Genomic DNA, 26,646 nt, shown 5'->3' with positions numbered 1-26,646 from the left:
TTGTATCACTCTTAAGAATAGAGTTGTCTCTAATTTATATTTCTCTTATTTTCGGACTGGCGACATAAGAAGTCAATGATCTGTGTCACGCAATACGTTTACTTGGTATTGACCACAGAAATAGATATTTGAAGAAAGAAACCAAAGGACATGCTTAAAAAAAAACAAACTCTAAGGAAAGAATGTAGTGGTCGAAGTTTCTGTTAATCATAGAACAAACAAAATTCAATATAATCTTTGTAACTTGATATACTGTGGCGTCCATCAAACATTCCCGTACTCTTAAACAATATATATATTTAACGGTTAATCAGTGCATGTTGGAATTTGGTATTGGTTTTAATCACTAACGATCAATATGCCAAATAAATTTAACTTCTTTTCTTCATAGTTCAATCATAATTACAATTTGTATATAAAACAAACAAACAAACAAACAAAAAACACTTGGTGTAACAGTCATTTGAAGGCCTGAGCCCTCCAACGCCATCTGTCAGCGACTGGCTAAACTACGTCCAGACTAGCAACGAGCACGTGTTCTGTCACTAACTGCCTATCGGGAGCTTTATAGATCGAGTGGCTGTCACGTCTTTCATTCATATGACTCTCCAAGTTTGCCTCACGATGCTGGGTGGACCCCGAAAATTGAGAAGCACTGACCTGGAATGGAACCCGGGACCACATGGACGTGAGTCCAATGATGTAACCACTAGACTACGACCATAATTTGTCAATAAACCGGGAATGCAAATAGGCAACAAAATTTTACTCGCCCAAGAAACAAGCTACTAACCCACATCCCACAATAGAAATAATTTACTTACCTTCGGTATGATATTAAAATACTCGCCCACACCGATGAACCTCTCGCTCCGGGCGAGTGGTTATTTTCATCTCTGCAATAAACTGTCTAATGGAGACAGTAGAAAAATGTCACTTTTTTTTTTTTTTTTTTGGAAACTTCTAATTGCAGGAATAATAATTTCTAAGGTATTATTATTGCTATTATTAAACTAAATTATATCCACAGATCGTTTTTAAATTTCTGAAGTGTGATTTATTTATTTTTTCATTTTGTAGTACTTTGGATATGTCAAAGTGAATATATATTTGTAATTCCACTGAATATAGTGTTTACAGTTTTCATATTAGAAGTGTCGATTATTATTTGACATAAATAAGTCAGTACAATTAACCCTTTCACAAAGGAAGTCGACTTTTGTCGACAGAAACAAAATTTCCTTAACATGCGAATGTCGACTATAGTCGACGTGTTAAAATTTGTTTGTCCGTATCTTGGCTTTGTCGAAAGTAGTCGCCAAAGTTGTAACGTTCATTTTTGTTTGTGTTCTATTGTTTTCGATAAACAATAGAAATCACACAGAAAACCTTTGGCGACTACAATCGACAAAACCAAGATACAGACAAATTTTAACACGTCGATTATAATCGACATTCGCAGGTTAGGGAAATTTTTTTCCGTCTCCTTCCATAGTGAAAGGGTTGATATATTTTACCAGTTTCATGAATTTATTACTGAGTAAAATAATTTCAAATATCAGACTTTCAACATGTTTTAAGTTGAATTGCTTCTGTTGTGATGCAGTAAAAACTCTGGATTTCGACTTTTATTCATTGTGTGTGTTCTTTAAACTTATTCAAGAATATATATTTTTCTTATCAGGGTTGGATGATCTGGGTCTAAGATGTGCACAGTATAAGAAGGACGGTTGTCAATTTGCAAAGTGGCGTTGTGTGCTGAAAATCAAGCAAAACACACCATCTTATCAGGCGATTCTGGAAAACGCTAACGTCCTAGCTCGATATGCTTCCATCTGTCAAGCAAACCGTATTGTTCCAATCGTCGAACCTGAGGTGAGTGTATTTAGTTTTCCGAAATGGCTTATGAGTCAATCTTACAACTATTTAGAAAGACAATAATTAATTTCAAATGTAAGTTTAGTTCTAGGAATAGTTTCATAACTTCAAGGCCTGTTGTAATTGGTGTAAGTTTACTGTAAATTTTACATTGGATATTTTAAGGTTTATTTTATATAACCTCCGACATGAGAAGATAGAAGTCAACCAGACTTAGCACTAAGTACTTACTAAATCATAACTTAATAGCACAGCACGCGCTAATGTTCAAATTGTCATAAACATGGTGATCTAGTAATGGAGGACGAATTTGATTCTTTGAGCAATATTAGCTATTTTAGGGGTAGAGACATAAGAATTCTTTGAAGGATACCAAATTATTTATTGCTGATGCTGAATCAGCTGTTGATAATATTGCAGTCGAAACTTACAAAAAGATAACTATTCTGAATTACTATACAGGTCTGTTACACGTAACAGTACATGAAATATTTTAATGCTTAGGTTACTCCACCACATAGATTGGAAATATGGATTTTGAGACCTCTAGACCAGTGATCGCCAAACCGTTGATCGCGAGCTACTAGTAGCTCGCGGAGACATTTTTCGGTAGATCACGTTAACGCTTCGGTTGACTTACCTTGATCCCTCTACTGAACTGACGCTAACGACAGGAGGCGCTGACGACAACTGCTTGTTTCTCCCGCGCAACTGACCATTGTCAGCCTCATCTAACAGTTGATTGTATACGCGTGGGGTTGTGCACGTTATGTTTTTTGTGTGTGTATTAGACATTTGCTAATTGGGATAGTTTGATTTCCTATTTACCAAAAATGTAAGCTTATAGGCAATAAACAAATGTAAGATTTTTTTTTTAATGTTTGTAATTCTTTCGGTTGGTAGCTGACAGTAGGATTTAAAAAAGGTACTGTATCTCAGAAGCTTCATAAGCTTGGCGACCACTTCTCTAGACCAATCCCCTTCTTTGTTGTGTTACTGAGTGTGGATCATTTCCTTTAAACTAATTGAATACTAACTCTGAATTTGATGTAAGAACTCTTTCAAGCATTTTTTGATAATGATCACATGGAACTTCAAGGAATTTCAGAAGTACTCACCTTAATGTGTGTTATACACAATTGTTGTACTAGGCACGTACCCAGGATTTCGTAATGGGGAGGCCCATGATGAAATATTGCGGTTATCTCGCCAGGGGCTCGATCATTCTGAACTATTTTACTGTAAACATTTATTGGTTCCTTTAGCCAGGATTTCGTAATGCTGGGGGGGGGGGGCGGTAACATGAAATACTCTGGGTACTCACCAGGGATTCGATCAATCTGAACTATTTTAGTGGCAACACGTATATTGGCTTGTTAGGACAATAAAATGAGGATAAAATGAGGAGTATTTCAATAATGAACTATCTCTAGAGTAAAAGAATAAAGAATCTCGAGTAAAAGAACATAAAAAAAGTATTGAAAAAGATATAATATTCCGAGTATCTTAAGTTCTTCTTAGAGTATCTGATCCAACAGGTTTCTCGATCATCATTTGTTGTCCATAAGATTAGCATGAAGCTAGATGGAATTTGGAATGCTCCGTTACAATAATATTCATTTTCAACTTTATCTCCCCCCTCCCCCTACACACATTTTCCTCTACACAAAGCTCCTTATAAGAAAGAGTAAACATACGCTTACTGTAACTTTATATTTTTAACTCTGATTCTTCTTTTTCTCGTTTCTTATTGTTTCATCCTTCCTTAATTTTTTACATTTCTGGTTCCGAAGGGGGGGGGGTCCGGACCCCTCGGACCCACCCCATGGCTACGTGCCTGGTTGTACTCTACAACTATATCTCAAGCCTCGGCTATATATTCAGAATAACGACAGCAATAACCATCTCTATTTCCTTTAATAGATAGTAATCACACACTTTTATTTAAACAAAGGACTTTGGATACAGTTAACTCGATCCATACAATTTAGAATCTCATACAAATATACATGTGTTTAAATATTGTACGAGATTCTAAATTGTTATAATTGGAGGTGGTTATATTCTTTCGTTGCTAGATATGTTGATATAGTACTAATATATATATTAATACTATATCAACATATCTAGCAATGAAAGACTATAACCACTTCCAATTATAACAATTTAGAGTTTCGTACAATATTTAAACAACTATGTTGGTTGTCATCTATAAAACTCAAACAAACTATGGTAACAAAGTCTTGCGTAACTTCTTGAGGTTCAGTACAACATTATTAATACCTTTTCGCCCTATCCGTACACCAATGGTTTCGTCATACAATAATGAACAATTAAGATATTGTAATGATATTGTGCAGTTTATTGAAAAGAAGTTTAAAATGTTTATTTAAGAATAACAGGACAATTTCCAATTTCAAAATGGTTTTAGATTAAGAAAAAGAAAAGAAAAAAAAACTAAAAACAGAAAGAGAAACTGGTACTGTGCTACAAATAAAGGATATAAAAGTGAGAGGTCCTATATAAGTTTTCAAAAGAGGTATTGAAAAGGTTTTTTGGAAGGGAGAATAAGGCAGATTTGCATTGACTATACGTTAGGCTGCTCATGGTGATAGTCTCAATCACTGGATTCAGAAGGGACAGGATGGCCAAGATATCCCTTTTGTAAGTTTACCTTTTTTGTTAACAGCAATATATATTCTATCAGAATAGAAGCTCACATATAAACAGAATGGCAGGTCTCCTGCTATTTAAAATTTTAAAATGATAAAATAGATTTCATTGTAAATAATTTTATGGTAAAGATTGTAAAATTTGATATTCAATAGCCTAACAAAATTTCATTTTTTGGTTATGGAAATCATACTTTTCATAAACGGCTCCTCTGAATTTGTAAAAATTAAAAAAGTAAAAGTAGTTAATATAAAATAGAGTTTAACATTTTGAGACACTATGCTACCTTAAAATTCATCTTCTCTTTACAATAACTTTGTTCTTTCCAACTAAAAAATAGTTACCAAATTAAATTGAGAAAAACAAAAATAGATTTAGGAGGGACGAAACAATACACACACGAAGTACACAAGTGTATATATATATATACAGGGTGGTTCAGTAATGTTGGACAGCCCTGAATAAATCGGAAACCAGAAGAGATATTAGCAAGAGTGTGGTGGATCCAGATACTTGTGGAAGGGGGACGTCTTTTGAGGTACCACACAATGTTACCAGGTCAACAGTGTTGCCAGCTCAGTACAAAGTTGTATTTTTTTAAACGGAACATATAGAAGTATATGCCATCAAAATAATTAGTACAAAATGTGAATACCAACAAGCGAAACCGCACCTGTCAGTGTTGCCAAATAAGGAAGTTATAAAGCTTCAAAGATCAAGAAATTAAAGTGTCCGTAGAGCAAAACTAGCAAAAAGGCAAGAAAAATAATACTACGAAATTAAAAGGAGTAACCGAAAGAGTAAACCAAAGAACGCACAGCATCCAGTGAGTAACAGGGTTGCCACAGTAAAGGGGGAAAAAATTGAAAATTTTGCAGTTGCTATAGAAGGAAAAGTGCCCATATGACATAATGCTGGAAACACCATAGAAAGTCTATGTAAGATTCAGGAATCCTAATAGCGTTTGTTCGAAAGCGATATCTCTAACCGTTTTCGAGATACACCAAAGGTGTGCGGGGTTTGCAACACTGCATAATTGATTTGACGATTAGACCCGTGTAGTTCTTACATTTTGTTGGGCGTATCATTTTCATTACTCGTTCCTGTAGTTTGGAGGGCGAGGGAATTATTATGCAGTGTTGCAAACTCCGCACACCTTTGGTGTATCTCGGAAACGGTTAGAGATATTGATTTCAAACAAACGCTATTAGGATTCCTGAATTTTACATGAACTTTCTATGGTGTTTCCAGCATTATGTCATATGGGCACTTTTCCTCCTATAGCAACTGCAAAATTTTCAATTTTTCCCCCTTTGCTGTGGCAACCCTGTTACTCACTGCATGCTGTGCGTTCTTTGGTTTACTCTTTCGGTTACTCCTTTTCATTCCGTAGTATTATTTTTCTTGCCTTTTTGCTAGTTTTGCTCTACGGACACTTTAATTTCTTGATCTTTGAAGCTTTATAACTTCCTTATTTGGCAACACTGACAGGTGCGGTTTCGCTTGTTGGTATTCACATTCTGTACTAATTCTTTTGATGGCATAAACTTCTATATGTTCCGTTTAAAAAAATACAACTTTGTACTGAGCTGGCAACACTGTTGACCTGGTAACATTGCGTGGTACCTCAAAAGACGTCCCCCTTCCACAAGTATCTGGATCCACCACACTCTTGCTAATATCTCTTCTGGTTTCCGATTTATTCAGGGCTGTCCAACATTACTGAACCACCCTATATATATATATATATATATATATATATATATATATATATATATATATATATATATATACATACATTCTAATATATAACACAATTTTACGTTGGGTGGCTCTTAATTGAAATCATTTTAAATCTCCACTTAAATATTCAACAACCTAGAAAATAGTTTCTTGACTCTGTGTTTAAAAGTGTTAATATATAATTTCTTATACTGTATGGTAATTTGTTGTACAGTTTCATTCCCTCGAATAGAATTTGTGATTGGATTTTGTTAGCCGAAATCTTGGCAAGTGTAAATGTGTGTAGAAATTCTGATATAATACGAGTCAAAATCTTCATTACTTTAAAACATATCATGTGTACGTACATACGAAACTTTCTAAAATATACAGAGATGGGAAGGTTAATATCTTCAGGCCTAAACATTTTTTTTTTTTTTTTTTTTTACAAATTACTACAAGTAACCTATAAATCTGTTCTCTTTTTTTTAAATAATGAATTCAAAAATATTACAACTATAAACATGCTATAGTCACTATATTTCAGATACCCCAAGTTGTCTTCCAGATAAAAGTATCAAATTACTATATACAGATTAATATTAAGTAATGTTAATTGCTGTACGCACCACTAAAACCTCACAGAAAATGAAATGTGATAGTAGTTGTTTGTGTAGTGTATTTTAAAGGGAAGACTGACAAAATATTTCCTTACAGGTTCTTCCAGATGGTGACCACGACCTAGACAGAGCACAAAAGGTTACAGAGACTGTATTAGCAGCAGTTTACAAGGCCTTGAACGACCATCACGTGTTCCTGGAAGGCACGTTATTGAAGCCTAACATGGTAACAGCCGGACAGTCATGCACGAAGAAGTATACTCCTGAGGACATTGCTCGTGCTACCGTCACAGCACTTCAGAGAACGGTTCCAGCTGCAGTGCCAGGTAAGGTGACTGCAGTAGATAACGATACTTTATTGAATCATGTTAACGGTTCGAATTCGATCCGAGCCAATCTGCTTGGCGTGCATCAAGAGTCATTAAGTGTCTAGTTCTTAAAATTTGTTAAAATTTCCAAATTCTGGGCAACTAGGGTAACTATTTAGTATTTTTCTCTAAGCATAGGCTAAGAAACTGATATCACGTCCTATTTATGCTTGCAACTCATAACCTTTGTCTGTAACTCATAACAATTTTCCTCAGTATAATAACAATAGATTAATATTTCTAAACCACTATTGCCTTGATGAGTAAAAACCCCATACGTAAGAGAATTTTCGCAATTCTTATTGTCTGTTAAAAGTTGTTTCAAGTTTGTAGCCGTAAAGTTTGTATATAAATAGAAAGTTGGTTGATTGATTCCAGTAGATGTTCCTTTAAGTACCAAACCTACTGTTTAAATCTGGATTCCAGCCATTACTCGGGTTTTGTACTCGAGGCATGTATTCATACTGGGAATCTAATCTGGGACTACGCGCACATAAATTACGTGCTTAGCCATTCGGCCAGGGGGACATGTAAATGGAAAGGCCATTGCTTATCTCTACAGCACTGTCAAAGTGAAGCAATAAAATTTGATACATAAAATTACGTTACTGCGCATTCCGCCATCTTGGCTTCTTTCAGTTAATTTTTATGTAAAATCTCTGAGGAAACTTCATGTGAAAGGACCCACATGGACCCTTTTTGAGCCAGAGATGAAAATGAGGGGGGAGGGGGGCAAGGTGATGGCGTTCTCTTAGTAAAAACTCAAGAAAAATAAATAAAGGTAAAAAAAAAAAAAAAATGATTAGAATCATACGAAGATATCACAGGAAGAACTTTTTCGTTCTTTTTAATTTGTTTCTTACCCTTTTCAAACATAATCCTCCATACAAGGGGTCGGCAATATTTTCCTGTATGGGATATTGTTAATAATTAACACAGATAGATGCTTTCAAACTTCAAAAATAATCTTACGGAAAGGAAAAGCATATTTAGCCCATGGGGCGTAGATTGCGACTCCTGCTCAAGATCTTCCTGCTAATGTGTCATAAGTAGAACTGTGTTTTTTAACCTACTTATATTAAAGAATATTTCAGATATTTTATCGCAACAATTGGTTATCGTAACCTTGTTTGGTAATTTCTTCTGTATTAAAACGCTGGGCTTTAGTCGGTTACCCATGAAAGTTTGCTTCCGTACCTTCCTCCTTAGGCCTGTATTCTATAATGTTGCCCGGGAAGACTGTATCTATTAATAATCGTCCCCTTAGTTCTTGAATTCCATTTTTACCCGTCTTGAGCTTCGAATGTGCTTTATTCTGTTACGTGCCGGCCACCAATCACCATTGCTATTTGCGTGTTTGTTTAGAGGCAAAACGTGGCTTTCATCGCTATGCTAACCGAATGGAAATCACGTCTAACTTTCTAGTCATTTGATTGGAAGAATGGAATCCCGAAATGTAAATAGTTACCAGAAAGTAGTGAAAATAAAATCACTAATCCTTAGGCAAGTCCAATTTTAGCTATCAAGCCATGGTTCACTGGAGAGCCTATCTCAACCCATTATTTTGAACCTTACTCCAAAATAAATCAAAACCCTTATATTCTGTCTTCTTTCCAGAATACACAAATCCTTCAACTCAGGAAGACCTATTGTTTCTGGTATTGGAGGTCATCTCATCTTTGCTTCCAGACGCCCTCATGCATCATACCTCAGTCACTTCCTATCCGTTACTTGTTTAATCATCGATTCTATAACTTCTAGTACTATCCCAACCTCCATAGACGTAACTTTATTATACGTCAACATCCCACTTACTCACTGACTTAATGCCTTTGAATTTCAAAACACACGCCCCGAATCTCAAAAACTCAGAATTCTTGATTCAGTATGCCCAGTGTTTCCTAACTATGAACAGTTTCACATTTGAAAATAAACATCTTTGAATCAAGAACGATCGTATGATTCTGTTTTAATGGGACGCCAAAAACAACAAATGTTCCGCTCTTCTTTGCCTTCGATCCATAGAAAATTTTCAAGTGTAAGTCCCCGACCAACTGGCAGTAGGACAGTTCTATAGTCCCTAAATAAGTGCCCTGTCAAATTCACCTGATCCTTCTTCAGCTGCCATGAATGTTAGACTTAAGAACGGACGTCTCAAAATTGACGTAGACATCAATTAAGGTTGATACCTTTCAATAAGCGTACAGCGAGGCACACTTAATCGAACATGTTCAGATCGTTGGTTCCTCATACCCAAATGTGTATATGGAACAATTTATGAAGAGTAATATAAAGGAATATGTATATTCATCAATGAAAATTGAAATTAAAATTTAAAGCAAAAAACGTACGAAACAGAAGTTTCAGCTTGTTGGCGGTCAGTTGAATAGAAGTTACGAATAACCGGTCAAAGAATAACATTGGCTAGGATTTCACTGCTAACACGAAAAATTCAACGATAGAACCATACTGAATCTTGAAAGTTGTAGGTACACATCGTGAGTCGAAATTTACAAATGTCACTGAGAATTTTTGTGGCATATTTTACAAGTGTTTGAATAATTCGAGATTCTGCCATATAATGCGTCCATCTTAGGGGGTGATTCGGGATGCTAAAAGTTCCTTAAAATTTGGGATTTCTCTCCTAATTTGAGACAAGTGGCAACCAAAACTGAGGATGCTCAATCTAATTCGGGACAGGTGGCAACCAAAATTCGAGATGTCCTATCTAATTCGCGACAGGAGCAACCAAAAGTGGGGATATCCTGCCTAGTTCGGAACAAGTAGCAATTAAAATTCAATGTCCCGCCTAATTCGGGCCAGGTGGCGCCAAAATACGGGTTGTCCCGCCTAATTTGGGACAAGTGACAACTAACATCATCCAACAGTATGTAATACCTATACTTCAAGAGCTCTCACCCTCACACATCAAACTTTGTTTACGGTATGGTTTGGCCATTCTGCAACTCATCTGTTCCACACCACATAATGCTTTAACAATTACTTCAAAATTATCTCGTCAGCGCGTTCCAACTTAGGATAATCTCTCAACTGTCAAGAAACAATACACTCTTGCAGAAAATTTCACTTTAAAAAATCCGGCACTGTAAAAATCTCTGCTTCCGACTTCCATTAACTAATCCCAGCCTTCATTCCCTACAGAAACTTCCTTTACTCCCTACAATTTTTGTGAAATTTCTTAGTTTCTTTTTTGAGGGGTGAGGGGAGAAATGGAAGCAGGTTCATAGGGACATAGCATCCATTTACCAGAAGTGTCAAGGTCTTACTTATCTGCGTTCGATGGACTTCGATTTTGTGACGCCATCATAGGTCATGATAACGATATCAATAGGTGTGCTTTGTGTTAATAGTTCAAAAGCATTATCTATATCCATTACGTAGGTTCGTTCTTTTGAACTATTGAGTAATTTCTGTCGTAATGCAACACTGAGTAGTTTCTGTTGTAATACAGCGCGGCTGCAATATGCTTATGACCAGTGGCGGATCCAGGATATGGTCAAGGGAGGGGCTAAACCATAGTTTGCCGCTTTATCCAGTGTATACCTGAGTGTCATGGGGGGGGCTATAGCCCCCCCTTGGATCCGCGCCTGCCTATGAGTATTACATTCTTAGTCTCATACCACCTTAATTGAGAAAATTTGTGCACTTTATCTTTGAATCTCTTCGCTTCCATTTGACACAATGTTTTAAGAAGTACAGATTTCAACTCAGTTCGAAATACAGAATAACATTCCTAGGTTATTCTTGGTTATTCCTTGGGACCTTGTTAAAACCCCTACACTTTTCTTTTTAACTCTTCTTAAATCGATAAAAGCAGAGGATGATCTGTGATCAACTTTGTTCTTTGAAGGACTTAGTCTTAAGGATTCTAAGACTTTACAGAAAACTAGTTTTATCCTGGACATTTCACGAGGCAACGATCTCAATATTGGGTTTTAGTTTAACCAGTAATGGCTAGTCTTCTGGTTGACGAGAGCTTGTTAGGGTTGCAGCACTACAGTTTGTTGCTCTTACGAGTTGTTTGTATCATAGATGAGATGTACGGACATAGGGAAGTGCTTCTTTGAAAGTTATGTAATTTATAAGAATAACAAAAAGGAATTCCGTTAGTGTGTGTGGTGTTCTGAACCCTCCCATTTTCAAGCTTCTTGAATCAGTTATCTTCACTCGCGGTCTAGATGGAATGAAATGGAAGATCTATTTGAAACTTGACTAAAAATTAACATAATGACTGCCAATATAATGTTTCTGAATCTTGTTTTACACTTTCCTGTTCATGTAGTCGAACAAGACGATGAAAAATGAATGATATTGAAATGATGGATAAAAATACAATACATAACATCCATTCCCTTAGGAAGATTCGAACCCGACACACGTGTCTTGCAGTCTCCAGCCTAATGCCTTAAGCAGCTTGACCGTGGCAGCTGGCTTTGACACTACCTATATTTGATATTCTGCGTATACAGTAGGAAAGTTTCTCAAATTATATATAAACGCAGGTATATTAAACTTGCTGGGTTTGGAATATATTATTTCGACTCTGTTTTATATATTCATCTATATGCTGAATTTAGTAGATATGTTTAAGCAATTACTACAAAAAATTACAAGTAATATGTTATTGAAATGTAAATAGTAAGTTGGTTTACATGTTTATTCGTTAGTTAATTTGGAGTTTAACGTTCCTGCCATCACCGAGGCTACATGAGACTTGGATCTAGGGCTTAACATGGGAATGCAAACCACATGAACTCCTACCAAGGATTGAACCCTTTTTTCTGCGTCAAAGACAACGTTAACCACATAGCCATGAAGGAGTTGTTACATATTTCTACAATATACGTAAACAGTAGTAATAGCTCTCCCACTGAACTAGTGACTAGCGCGTGCCTTTGGTGCACGAGATCCCGGATTCGATTCCCGGTAGAAGAGAGTTGAAGTTTGAATGCATTACGGTTGTTCGAATTCCACCGTAAACTGCAGGTCCAGGTCTTATGTAGGCTGGGTGATGAAAGGAATGCTAAACTCCAATTCAACCAGGACCACAGTAGCTCAGTTCTAGTGATCACCTCTAGTGCGATAGTTCCGTGATTCGATCGCAGGCCGAAGTGGTGGACAACTTCGTGACTATGGGTTTTCCCAGTTCCTTCTACATCCTTATTCCACCAATTGTTTCGTAATCATTCACTTCCTTTTGTGGCTCCGCGTAGCGTATTTGCTAACACTCTCGTCTAGCGGTCTCGAGTTCGTTTCTCGATGGGACACTCGGTCGAAAAAGGGTAAAAGCCTTTTCAGACCAGCCATCCTGAATGAGGTTTTCTTCATTCAAACCAGGCATATGCCGGGATGGTACCTACAAGTCTCAGGTCACCTCCTTCCCTTTCCTCGGATGAGCTCCTTCGTGGCTAAGCGGTTAGCGTACGCGCCTATGACGTTGGAGACCCGGGTTCGATTCCCGGCAGGAGCTCATGTGGTTCGGATTCCACGTTAATCAGTAGGTCCACGTCTCATATAGCTTCGCTGCTGAACAGGACGTTAAACAGCCTCAACCTCCCTTTCCTCGGATAGTGTGATCGCCGAGGGATGTCATCCCTCATATGTATGACGGGCTAACATAGCCAGAATTGCCGAAAGCCCAGAAATCTAATTTCTAAATCCTAATCATTCGCTTTCATTACTCATCCATGTTCCTTAGGCCATAAAGCATAATCATAGGACGTACAACTAGAAATTGATCTAATTTCATATTCTGATCCAATCAAATAACGTAAGTAGTAGCGGTAGTAGTAATAATATGGTGATTACTATAATTTGCTCTACATTAATTTTTAAAATATTTAATCCTCTATTTTTCTTCTTTGTTTATATTATGACTATTTTCTGTGCCATTTATGTGCAATATGTGCAGGTTATTTGGTCAGCACAACGCAATCAAATCTCCAGTTAAAGTAAAATTTCGTATCGCCGTATATCCATCTGGTAATACCAAGACACGTACAAAGATACGTATAAGATACTACAAATTCGGAATATGTGGCTTACAAAATTATAAATTGAAATTCTACATATTATACATATTTATTTCATTTATTTATTTATTTGCCTGTTTTGCATACAAATTAGAGTATTCTCGAGTACGCATACAATTGTCAAAATTACAAAATAATTACATATATGCTGTAAAAAAACTTAGATAGAGTAATACATACATAACTAGGACTTTTATAAGCTTACACATTCATAATATAATTAAAAAAAAAAAAACATTTATACATTGTCTTCAAAAAGTTCATTTACCGAGTAGTAACATTTATCTACTAAGAACTATTCCACTGATCCCCTGTGTTACCGTATATTACACAATGCTATACGATGTGTATGAATATGCACACTCATGTCCAAAGTGATTGTCGCATATCTATAACTCTCTTCTTGTAAGAATATAATTTGATAATGATTTTGCAGTTCACTTTTAATACTGATACTATGTGTATAGTCGGAAAATGTATATTTGTGGTAAATTTCATAGGAAAAGAATTATAAATACGAAAATTAGAATGAGTGAAACAAATGCTGCTAATTGGACAAGAAAGTTTTATTTTCGTTTTATTGTTCTTATTTACTGTTCTTTTGACATGAAATTTGCCACATACATGTCTTTGCCGATTGTACACGTACTAACATTGTAAGAAATACCGGGCGAATTCGTTATCAAATTATATTCCTACAACAACATATTTATAGACATGCGACAATAATTTTGGACATGAGTGTACATCGAATGTAGAATTTCAGTGTAATATGTATAATATAATATGTAGAATATCTACATTCGATGTACATATTCATACACATCGTATAGCATTGTGTTATATACGGTAACACGGGGGAATATATTCATTTTAAATGCGTATTCGACAGGTAATTATACACGAAATTTTACACTTAGGTTCGAATACATCAAATGTGTAGTTTGGTAAATGTGTAATTTTCATTTAAAAATGAGTGCACGCACTGTAGTTTAACTATATTATAATGATAAAATATTAACGTATTCCCGTGGTTAATTGAGGTATTCTTCTATATTTATGCAACTATTTATAAAGTGGTTGGTCTCGTTAAAAACTAATTTAATTTGACACTCGAAATTCTAAAATTTACAGAAAAAACTACCAAATTTTGGAAAGTTATGTATGTAGTATACAGTTATACTGGCTATGGTATTGTAACTTTTGTGTGTGTATGAAAATAGATCAAATATATAATACGAAACATGTAGGAAACAAACAGCATTTGAAATAAGCGTCATTCATTTGTTAGCTGTTAAGTTTCACCTAATAAAATATAACTCTTGTAGGCATAACATTCTTGTCGGGTGGACAGTCAGAAGAAGAGGCGTCCGTAAATCTGAATGCTATCAACCAGTTTCCTGGCAAGAAGCCATGGGCTCTCACCTTCAGCTATGGACGAGCCTTGCAGGTAAATACACTCACTAATTTTACTGTTGTTGGGGGAAATGTCATGTTCCATCTCCAGCCATCTTAAGTTGTGTCTTAAACTCCACCGTGGTTAAGCGGTTCGCGTCCGCGCCTTTGGCGTGCGAGGCTGCGATTAGTTTTCCGGGGAAGAGATTATAGATTCGGATCTCACGTTAAGCTGTAGGTCCATATAGCCTCTGCTGAAAGGGATGCTAAACTTAAAATTAAATCAAGTTGTGTCTTATAACATCGAAGTGATAAAGAGTGTGCTTTCTAACATCACAACCAGTTTCATAAATTTTCCTTAAACATACTGAACGAGTGTGTGAACGAGAGTCAACGAAATTTTAAAGGTCTAAGCTAAATCACATATTTAAGATCAACACCTCTAGATTTGATATTTAAAAAACATGTTGTCTCTTACATGTGTGAATATAAATCATATATGTTTATAAACGCAGATGAAAGTCCTTTCTACAGAACATACGTGTATTATTTCACTTTACCTTATTAGTAATAATAATAATAATAATAATAATAATAATAATAATAATAATAATAATAATAATATAATAATTATAATAATAATAATAATTATAATAATTATAATAATAATAATAATAATAATAATAATAATAATAATAATAATAATAATAATATTATTATTATTATTATTATTATTATTATTATTATTATTATTATTATTATTATTATTATTATTATTATTATTATTATTATTATTTAAGATAATCATTTTTATATCCTATTATTATCAGTAATAACTAACATTAGTGAAATGGTCAATATTCTTAGCGTGATGTGAAATAGAATTAACGATATATGAACGATGATTGTGAAAATTACAATTAATATGTGCAAGTGACTAATAGACTGTGATGTAATAAGAAGATGAAAAGTGAGTTTGTGATTTTGCATATACATGATCGTAATTAAACGCTGCACAGAATTCACATATCGTGTAAATATTTATACTTTATTGAAAGATAAACAAACAAATCACCAAGTTCTGAGATAAAATTCGAAGATTCCACAAGATTAGTTGATGCTTCGAATACTTGAATGCATATTTGTTAAATATTTGTTAATATTGATTTGGTTGTATAATCTTACGTACCAGTGATCAATGATTTCAATTACTTGTAATTTATCATTTTACTTCCTTGTAATTGTGTAAAATATTTTGTAGTTACTAGCTTTCGGCTCTGCCCTAGAGCCTTATTCACGAAGAATAAAATCAGAAAGAAAAACAATAAAATAAAAGGAAGGAAATGAAAAATAACGGACTCACCGAGGTAGAGCAATGAGAAGGATATCTTGTTCTAGCTGCTAGTCATAATTGTATTCGAGATGTGACTGGCAGCTAGGACAAGCTGTTCTTGACATTGCTCTATCCAAGGATGTTATAAATAGAGGATCTGCCCATATGTATCGTCATCCTATTAAATCGATGAAGCCAAAAAACAACCGAGCATTGGCACGTCTGATTGGCTACTCTTGTTTCCGCCATCGTCTGATTGGCTACTTTTGTTTCCGCCATGATTGTTGGCTCAAAACATTGCGATCCTATTGGGTGGAGTGGGCAGAGTAGGGGTGGCGAAACTGTGAGTATGGCTTCAAGATTTTGTTGTAAGGGCAGATCCTCTATTTTATAAGATCCGTGGCTCTATCTCGGTAATTTTTTAAAATTTATTTATTATTACTATTTTTTTAGTGTTTTTATTGTTTTTCGTCCTTTTTGTATTCTCTGTGAGCAAAGCTCTAGGGTAGAGCCGGAAGCTAGTAAGTAGAAAATATTTTTACACAGTTACAGGCAAGTAAAATGATAAATTCCTGATCAAGCTAGTATATTGTCTGAGTTAATGATTTATTTGTAAGCTATTTTGAATGCTGCCACCAAAAATTTCTTAAATTTCTTAGTCATATTAAAGTCTCTCTTTTTGTAACACGCAGAACCTTCTAAATTTTATTTATTTATTTATTTTTACACTATTCGAGAAATCCGAAAAGTTTAACAGTTTTATTAGTAGTAATATTAGTGTTTATGACATTGCTCTTAAATTAAAAGTAGTAGATTTTTAAATGTGAAGTTTTTTAATTGTTAGGACAAACGTAGCTATCCTAAGAGGAATTATCCTGGGCTTCTGAAGTGTGGGCAATGTGTCGGTGGCTGAGACCATGAGTAGAAATGACATCTATGGAGACTAGGTTGGAACTAGATGATAGACCTTGGGTGAGGGAGCTAATAATGGAGGACCGAACGCGTTCCAGTTTCAATTCTATATTTAGGCTATTCCGCCATATCTCGAAAACAAACCACTTCCTACCAACTCTGGCTCTCTGATGAAGCATTCAGTGAAACTACATGTAGTATACCATTTTAGTGTTGTATCTTTTCACTATATGATTTTTGGTAGTAATATAGCGATTTTTGTGTTCAACAACTCGAAACCGTGAGGCGTAGTAGTGTACGTAGAAGTAGCTATTTCCCCATGAATTTTAGAGTTTAAGGAAGAACCACAAAACTAGTGGCTAGTTGGTAGATAGTTTTATCGTTCGTGACTAGTTGGTTCTTGCCTCAGGGAATGAAAGTACTACTGACATTATAAGGCAGTGATTCCCAACTGATACGTGGAAAAATTTAAGAACTTAAAAATCATGGAGCATTTAATAATTCAAATCAATTTTGAGAGATTGTTCAGTCCGCAGCAAAAAACCTGCAACATGAACATGTAAGTTTATTGTGAAACTACAAAGTCTTTTGCTCCAAAATAAGTGTGCAGCGGAGGACGTCGAGGTTTCTCCTGGCGTGATTCGTGCCACTTAAACGTTATGTTGATTCCCTGTGCTGTTAAGCATGGTTTCACAAACTTACATGCTCATGTTGCAGGTTTTTTGCGGCGGACTGTACCAGTCAGTGCCTCCAGCGGTGGCAGCAATGCTCAGTACTATATAGTCATAACTTTATAAAAACTTATGGCTTACATTATGATAATTTATATTATTATAAATAAAAAATCAAATAAGGGTGTCGTGAGGTCGTGCTCGTTCAGTAAAGTGTGTCGTCAGTCAAAAAAGGTTGGGAACCACTGTTATAATGAATACTTCTCTTTAAGGTAAATGAAGCGCAAACTGGATTTTGAAAATTTAATATTATTATTTTGACACTTTTATTGAGATGTGAAAGTAGTTTTACTTATTAGAGAAAAAAAAAAATCCAGTTTCTGCTTTAACTCTATGCAGTTGTATTGCCGCTAAAATAATTACTTTTACAGAAGCTGATTCTGTGGATATTTCTGTTTCAGGCTTCTGTTTTGAGAGCATGGGGAGGCAAGGATGATAACGTGAAGGCCGGGCAGGATGAACTGATTAAGAGAGCGAAGGTATGTAACTGTATTCTTTTAAGATCCTCTGTATGCGTGTGCTCAAACACTTTCAGCTGTTCAGATTTAATATTAACCACAGTGTCTATCAGAATTTCAAATCCCGATTCCTTACTGACCATTAAAAAGAGAGAGGAAAAAGTTCAAATGTGCTAGGTAACCTACAAGTTAACACTCCACTGAACATTGCTTCTAAATAGAGAAGTAGTGATACATGATCAAATTTTGATTTTTTTTAAAAATAACAGTACTATACATTATGTTGTACTGGTAACATTTTATGCTTGAAATTGTGTGTGTGATAGAATTAATGATAGAATTATATTATTGTCACTGCTGAAGACAATGAATAGTTCTTGAATTTCTTGGACATTTCAAAATAATGATATAATTTAATTAATATGTATTTTTTGCAATTTAATTCTCTCCGTTCTCCTTAACCATATTACGAATGCCTTTAGCGCTTTTGCATAATTTCCACATTTATTCGCTGTTAGGATATTAATAACCAAACATTATGTTAAAAGTCTTTGCTTTGAAATATATATCAAATAGCTGTATTCTTGTACTCGACTAAATATTATGTGCTTGCAGATATGATGCGTTCAAAAGCCAAACCGATTAACTCCATTTTTTTTCCCTACAAATTTTTGACTTGGAAAAGATACAAAGTCGATTAACTCCATAGTTGAACAATTTGTCACTAGAATGCGTAAACAATCTGATCACTTTCATTTAAATACATTCCGCCTTATGCAGAGTCGTTTTGACGAATGATTAGCACCATACTAAAGGCCTCACTACAGAAGGAAACTTATGTTAGTCGAACTCTTTAGTATGTAACTAATTACGCGTCAAAACGACTCTGCATAAGGCCCATTGTATCTAAATTACTGAAATGCTCACTACTGAAAAATATAGTTTGATGGAGTTAATCGGTTTGGCATCTAAATGGTTCATATAATACTCAATTATACCTAACTGAATATTAATGTTACATCCACCTTTTATATTTTACATGTTTTAATTTTAATTTGCTCTGTAAATAACTTTATAGCATGAAAGTTGTCAGTTTTGTTTTAAAATATTTATATGCATTCTGATCACTAGAACTTTTTGAAGACTTCTAAAGGCTCTATTACCTGAGTTGAAGCGTCCGATCTACAAGTTTTTGTCATTTACGTCAGATGGTCTCCGTAGAAAACGGATAAATGGCTACTGAATGCACGAAATAATAATAATGAAAACCTAACTAACTTCTAACATTCAAATGATAAATCTAATCATTGCGTAATAAAACATATTCATTACCAGTACCACTATAGTTAAGAATAAATGGGCAAATAACCATATACGTATTTCTTGAGATGGAAGTTTAGTGAGCAGAAAGTGCCTTAGAATTTGTACATGCACTGTACAACGAAGTTCATGAAATATTGTTGAAAATTATTCTTATTGTTATTTTTTTTTTTTTTTTTTTCTAAAAATTGAGGTACTAGAAACCACATAGCTTAAAGGAATATGATTTTGTTTTCGAATGTAAAGTAACACTTTAATATATTTTCATAGTTTGTAAACTAATTTTCCTAACATCCTTGCTAAGTATTCTTAGAATGACAAGAGAGAAAAACCACCGAAATTATTAGTTACAAAAATTAAAAACAGAGCCCAACGTAAGTGTGTTTATGTAATCTAGTCGACGTTTCAACTCGGGACTGATAGCTAGAGTCAGAATTATTAGTATTATCATTACTACGTAGAATTTCATTTTCATGCATGTGTTGATACGTATATATATGTATATGTTATGCAAATATAAAAAGTCTATATGTTGTTTGAATTGCAGGCGAATGGTTTGGCTTGCCAAGGCAAATATGTAGGCGGTAGCATCAGAAGCTTAGCTGCAGAAAAATCAAACTTTGTGAAATCACACGCTTACTAAACATTCTCACTGCATGACTACCTTACCCTTTTAATGGTTTGTTAGCTCTGCTTTCCTTTTTTCATTTATGTTTCCTGTTTTTATTTCATTTAGCTCGTCAAGATTAAGCGCAGTTGTATTCTGTCTTGCTTAAACTTTTTGGATCAGCAGGATAATTTATGCATATTTGAGTAGTCACTCTTTACAAGAATAAATTCGTTGTTTCACATGTTTTAGAATACTCTTCAAAATAATATTTTGTCGATTTAATAATTGCTATATGCTGAACAAAATTGTAGATTCTTCGAAATTTTGATCATAATGTGCTGTACTTGATTCCCCTCCCCCCTTCTCAATTGCAATTTTACCCTTATTTCAAGAAATTAAGTACATTCAAGTTCCGGGAACACATGGCCACGATGCTGACGTTCCCATTACTCCTTCAATCAATGATATATCTAAGTTCATTGTTTATTTGAGTAATATTCCGTAAGATATTCAGCATCAAATGTCAGTTTACGTAAATATGTGTACGGTGTTAAATAAATTGAAGCGTACCTTTTGTTAAAGGTAAATTTAAAATTATTTACTGTATATTTCTTACTACCATTAAATAATTATATCTATATGATAGTTTACTTCAAACTTGAGAAACGTAATCTTTTTAAGAGGCGTAATCCTGCGAAATTAAAATACCGCTAATTTTATAGTAATTATGTGATATCTTCAAATAGATAAAAGATAATCAAAATGTGGAGTAAGAGCGTGCTAGACAATATTATTTTGCATGAGGTACCGATATCGCGAGTCACCTTGGAGCTTTTCGTTTGCAGCCATTTAGAAACGCGAAAATAAATGCCGTTTTTCTAAGTGGCTTGAAATCGAAAGCAGATAAGTGAACCGTGATAACGGTATTTCATGTAAAATAATATTGTCTAGCGAGCTCTTGTTCCACTTTTCGATTATCTTTTACCTATTTGAAGATATCACATGATTACTGTAAAATTAGCGCTTTTTAATTTCGCCGTAATGAGACCTCTTAAATAACCATTGTCTGCTTACGTAATATTCGGATATGTCAATATTATATCATGGATATAAAACAAAATACAGGAATATGTCAAGTTCAAAGTACTACCTGCCCATTTTTCAGTGTTTTGGTTTTGTTCCCAATAAACATCCAACTTTTTTGTAGTAATTTATGATAGCCGAGACTCAGGAAGCGCTCTACAGTATTTATTCCCTAAAATTAATACAAGAAAGAAAATTAAATTATACTTGGACATTTAATGACTGAAAGAAAACGTTACGAGAAAGAAAGGTACAGAAAAAAAAATCAGCATCGCGAATAGAGAAGTATTCAAAGATTGTATATAGGTAAATACCTAGAGTAATATCCAATATTCTAAATGATAATTTTTGTTATGGATTTCGTAGACTGTATTGCACATTAAGTACGCCTTTATTCACTTAAGATCAGATTCTTAACTCTTAAAATTTAGGAATAACAAATTAATTTACACAACAGAATGATAATATTAACATAGTCGTAAAATTCCGTAAATTGCAGCTATTTTCATAAAGCAAATATTTCCAAACATAAGTTTTCTTTAGCTGTTTTGTCCCTGAAATGACACATGAAGCCTATTCTTGACGAGCTAATAGCACATAATGTATAATTTTACATTAGCATACGTTTGTACTGCATGATCTATGTATATTGAATATTAGTTTAGTTTTAGTTCTATACAGAAACTATAGAAACATTACACTGCTTCAAACATGCCTATTTAGAGTGCACAAAGATGAAAAATCATAACGAGAAACTTTCCTCAAAACTTGTCGCATTATTTCTTGTGGAATTCTATAATCATAAGTCACATGCGTGTTTTTCTCAGCCAACATATGAAATATCAAAAAGTAATAATGTTAAGTTCGAGGAAAGGTTCTTGTTCCTACTGCTTGTTAAATGGCAAAAAACCTAGTGCTTTGGCACGCATCTTCAAATGCAAATACTTATTTTACAGGAAGTAATTTTGAGCACATACCAGGCAGCATGTAGAAAACATAACGTTAGTTTAGCACGATAGTCCGAAAAATAGTGTTAGTAACACTCACATGGGCGATATTTTTCTAATTAGTAGCTTGTAAGTAGTGCCAAAGGAGAATATTTAGACGTAGAATTGAGAGTAGATCTTGAAAGATGTACGCATTTGTATAATGCCATCCTATCTACAAAGAGTAACTTGTTGACACTTAAAAGCGATATTATAGTTACAACAGAGATGTAAAGTCTTGCTTTGTATTTCCACACAAGTTCATATGTTTGTTATCTTCACATTAAGTTTGACTTAACTATTCAGAAATCTATTAACATTGTTCCAAGAGGTTGCTAAATATATTAGCAAAATTAGTGTTCATGCTATTCTCCAAGCAAATATCTACATATATAGCTGTAGTGTATTTCACCTTTTTAGTGTAACCCACATTGAAGTAGAAGTAATGTTTAGTAAACAGCAAGTCTCTGGATTTCTGAATAATTTCAAAATAGTTTTCTAGCTCAAAACACAATATAAAAAAATTGATGAAAATAATGGAGCTACACCTATAGGCTAAAACATGGCAGAAGCAGAAGCTTCCATAGTTAATTTAAACTACAAAATAAATGATATTTACTAGCTTCAAATAAATATACTATCCACCGAAACATACAAAGTGAACTATGGCCTAAACCTATGCATCATTCTAACCAAGTAATCAACCCATGTATTGTTCAGCTGCTTGACACCTATATTGCCAACAAACCATAATATTAAAAAGTAATCTCACATTCACTGTGCAACCAACATGGACATTTGCTTCTTTTCTTTCTTACTTTCTTCAGAATTTTCAAAACAACGTATTAAAGAAAAGTATGTGCTATAAGGTTTCTAATACTTTCTGAGCTTTTTTGGGAGATTTTTGCAATGTTGCTTAGGAATTTGTAAGCAAATTCATGCCAGTGGTTTCTGTTAATAATCACTTAGCAAGGCCAGGCGTACATTTTGAAGCTTCCATACACAAATTCCTTGCAACATTGCAGAAATTTCGTACGTTTTCTTATGTTTTTTCTGTATTTTTTTCCTTCAGATTCTGTATTTATAGCTTAATGATACCGACAGTCCTATGTAGACAGTCATAAACGTAACTTAACGCATTTTATCAGTTCAGTTTTTCTTTATTTTGAAAATAAATAAAGTAATAAACAAATCGCTATTTAACAACAAAGTATGTACTAAAGTTTCAACTGAAAAAGATTAATATCAGGTTCTTGCAGCGCGAACAGTCACTTTCTCATTTATATCGAATTACGATATTAAAAACGTGGTTGCATGTAGAGTACACAAATGTGAATTTTTTTTTTTGAGTACCCTTAAGAGGCCTAATCACTGCGAAATTAAAATACCGCTAATTTTACAGTAATTATGTGATATCTTCAAATAGATAAAAGATAATCGAAATGTGGAACAAGAGCGCGCTAGATAATATTATTTTCCATGAGGTATCGTTATTACGAGTCAGCTAGTAGCTTTTCGTTTCCAGCTATTTATAAACGCGAAAATAAATGTCGATTTTCTAAATAGCTGGAAATCGAAAGCAGGTGAGTGAGTCGTGAGAACGTCATCTCATGTAAAACAATATTGTCTAGCGAGCTCTTGTTCCAATTTTCGATTATCTTTTATCTATTTGAAGATATTACATAATTACTGTAAAATTAGCGGTATTTTAATTTTGCTAGTGATGGGATCTCTTAAATATTTTGCGGACACTGAAGACTGTTATCAATATTGCGGATTCATTGAGATCAGTTGAAGTAACAATACTTTTTAGATGGAATCCAAATATTACAATACTTCTTAACCTCTTCACGGATATGACATCAAATGATGCCACATATTTATCGGGAAAATAATAAGATTTTTTTTTTTTTTTTCACTAAGAAGAGTGTGAACTGAAGATAAGTAAAAATAATATTCTGAAGCACTTGTTTTTACTTACCTTCAGTTCGCACTCTTCTTCGTACAAAAAAGATCATATTATTTTGCCGATACATATGTGGCATCATTTGATGCCATATCCGTGAAGAGGTTAAATCAGCTCTGTGCTTTCTTCCGTTATTATTATGTAAAATGCGAATCTACAAAGAATTCCTCTTAACTGGAATTAGCCTTTGTCTGATATAACTTTTCATTTTTTTTTGTAGGCCGACGGAGAAGCAGCTCTTGGGAAGTACGTCCCTGGCAGTTGCGTAGGCGCAGCTGCTGCGGCAGATCTGTTTGTGAAGGACCATAAATATTAAAAGAAAAAAAAAAGTTAACATAAATTATCATCAAACCGCTTGATTTTCTTTTTCAAAAAACCAAACAATTATCACAGTACGTATGTTGCTACAGCAGCCTGTCAACATTTTCACTGCGTTTGATGTATGTATTATTATCATTACGTATGATTCAAACAATGAACAACAACAAAATAAAAAAAGTCTTTTTTGATGTGAATTACAACAGCAACGCCAGCAATTAATTGTTATTATAAAAGAGGCTACATTTTAGCTCTCAGAATAGACAAACTTTAGAATATATAAGTAAAAAAAATTAAGTGTCCATTTATAGTGTGGTTGTTAGTCTTAAACTGACAACTGAGATTTGCTGTTGTGATCTCAACTAGCAAAACAATATTAAATAGATTTCAATGGTGTATTCAATTTCTCCATGTTGTTTCTTTGTTCTATGAAAAACGAATGGAAAGCAGAAATGCAGGAACTTTAAAAAAAAATCAAACTTAAGTGTAAATACTTCTTAAAAGAAATTTAGTGTTTTCTGTGTAACTGTGTTGCTTACTGATCAACTATTATTATTGTACATTGGAATCTATGTGTATTATGTCACCATGTAAAAGCTGTGGAGGAAGATTAAAACCATCAATAAAACACCAAATCAGTGTTTATTTGGTTACTTACGGAAGCATACCTAAATATTGTAAATTGTGCTTGATGACGTTTCGGAAATATTTGACCGTCGTCTGAGTGCTGGTGTGAAGATGATGATTAGAATTCGTGAGTGAAAGAAGATATACATACTATATTTTAAAAAATACTTGACATCCACTGTACATTTGTGAAACTTTCGACTTTAATCATAATCCTTTGCGATAAAATAATAATATTAACTCTACGAGGAAGATTCAGAAAGTAATGTCTCCAAAGTGATACCTTTATTTGTGTTTGACAGATAGCACCGATACAGATATTAATGGAAAGCTTGTAATGTCAGCTACAAATGGTGACATTATTTTTCAATACACTTGCGCCAACGCAAAATAAGGTTTTTCGTGTCGTCGGGACAGAATTGTAGTGGCTGCTGGCGACACAGCTATTCTGAACTGTTGCTTGCATCTCTGCGTCACAACTGTAGCGTTGGCCCTTAAGGTGATCCTTTAAGTTTAGGGAAGAGCCAAAAGTCGCAAAGCGCAAGATCCGGACTATAGACAGGATGAGGCAGAATGTCAACACTTTGCCAGCAGATGGGACTTTTTTTTTTTTTTTTTTGTTTTTTTTGACAGAGATGATGTGTGGTTCGACTAACGCTTCGTTTCCGGGTCGTAATGGTGTATCCACGACTCGTCGCCGGCGATGAATGTTCCTGGGCGCACAACCTTCTGCAGTCAGAAATTTAATGACAGACCGCTGTTTCAACCGGACATCACCATTGGATGCCATGGATTGCTCCATTACTCTGGATCGAGAAAAGATAGGAAGATGAAACAAATGACTTTCTATAGCTTAAGCATCAGTGCATTAATGATAAACAGTTCATAATGTTATCAGTATTATTGACCAAGTAGTGTGCTTAGAGGCATTACTTTCTGAATCACCCTTGTATTTGGTTAAAACAGACACTGGCAATATTGTTTTTCTTAGCGGAAAAAATAACACTGGGCCGTTATATGTCAAGTTGTGGAAATAATAAAATTTCATCAAAGCGAACACTTGTTACTAATCTATATTACAATTTCGGCACTATATCATTGCCTTCATCAGACACGTTTTGAAAATACAATTGCCGAAATTATAACAGGTCATTAATAAGTGTTCGTTTTGATCCATTTTTTTAAATTATACGTAGTTCCAAAGCCAGAATGTGCAGCGCATAATTAATAATTAAAAAGGACGTCTCTACCAGTAAGAAGATAAATCTGTTCTAATGTTTCAAAATCCAATAAAATGTGAGAGACAAGCTATTAGTCGGATAGTCTCCACGGATGTACCATACACTTGTGAGGTATTCGTAGTTACAGAAATAACGAAAAGAAACATAAAACTTTACCTTCGTACGTCTTCATTCTAGTTATTCACTTGAATTTTCGGTAACTCTTCGCCTGTTACCTTTGACTAGGGACGAAAAATTTCGACGAGAAACTGGATCCCATCTGGTTAGATTGATTATTCGTGTCAATTATTAGTTTTTCCTTATTTTTTAAACAAAATTGAAGAGAGTCTTGGAGGTGTACCTAAAGAAAAAA

At 34.4% G+C, this 26,646-nt stretch overlaps 1 protein-coding gene across 5 annotated transcripts in view; it reads left to right on the top strand.

Moving 5' to 3' along the window:
* Ald1 (fructose-bisphosphate aldolase) overlaps positions 1 to 25,061 on the top strand; it is a 198,876-nt gene extending 173,815 nt beyond the window's left edge. For 4 of the 5 annotated variants that reach the window (XM_081768432.1, XM_081768434.1, XM_081768433.1 and 1 more), the window contains exons 4-9: positions 1,685 to 1,875; positions 6,991 to 7,219; positions 14,643 to 14,764; positions 18,087 to 18,164; positions 20,011 to 20,142; positions 24,329 to 25,061. In XM_081768432.1, coding sequence (XP_081624558.1) covers positions 1,685 to 1,875; positions 6,991 to 7,219; positions 14,643 to 14,764; positions 18,087 to 18,164; positions 20,011 to 20,106 — 716 coding nt within the window. In that variant the 3' untranslated portion in view covers positions 20,107 to 20,142; positions 24,329 to 25,061. The remainder of the gene's footprint in view (positions 1 to 1,684; positions 1,876 to 6,990; positions 7,220 to 14,642; positions 14,765 to 18,086; positions 18,165 to 20,010; positions 20,143 to 24,328) is intronic. The other variant, XM_081768435.1, reaches the window with a different exon arrangement.
* Positions 25,062 to 26,646: the final 1,585 nt, after the last annotated feature.

This window comes from Thermobia domestica, chromosome 8 (genome assembly GCF_964235325.1).
Source record: "Thermobia domestica chromosome 8, izTheDome1.hap1.1, whole genome shotgun sequence".
Lineage (NCBI taxonomy): Eukaryota > Metazoa > Arthropoda > Insecta > Zygentoma > Lepismatidae > Thermobia > Thermobia domestica.
This window is presented reverse-complemented; position numbering and strand designations above follow the sequence as displayed.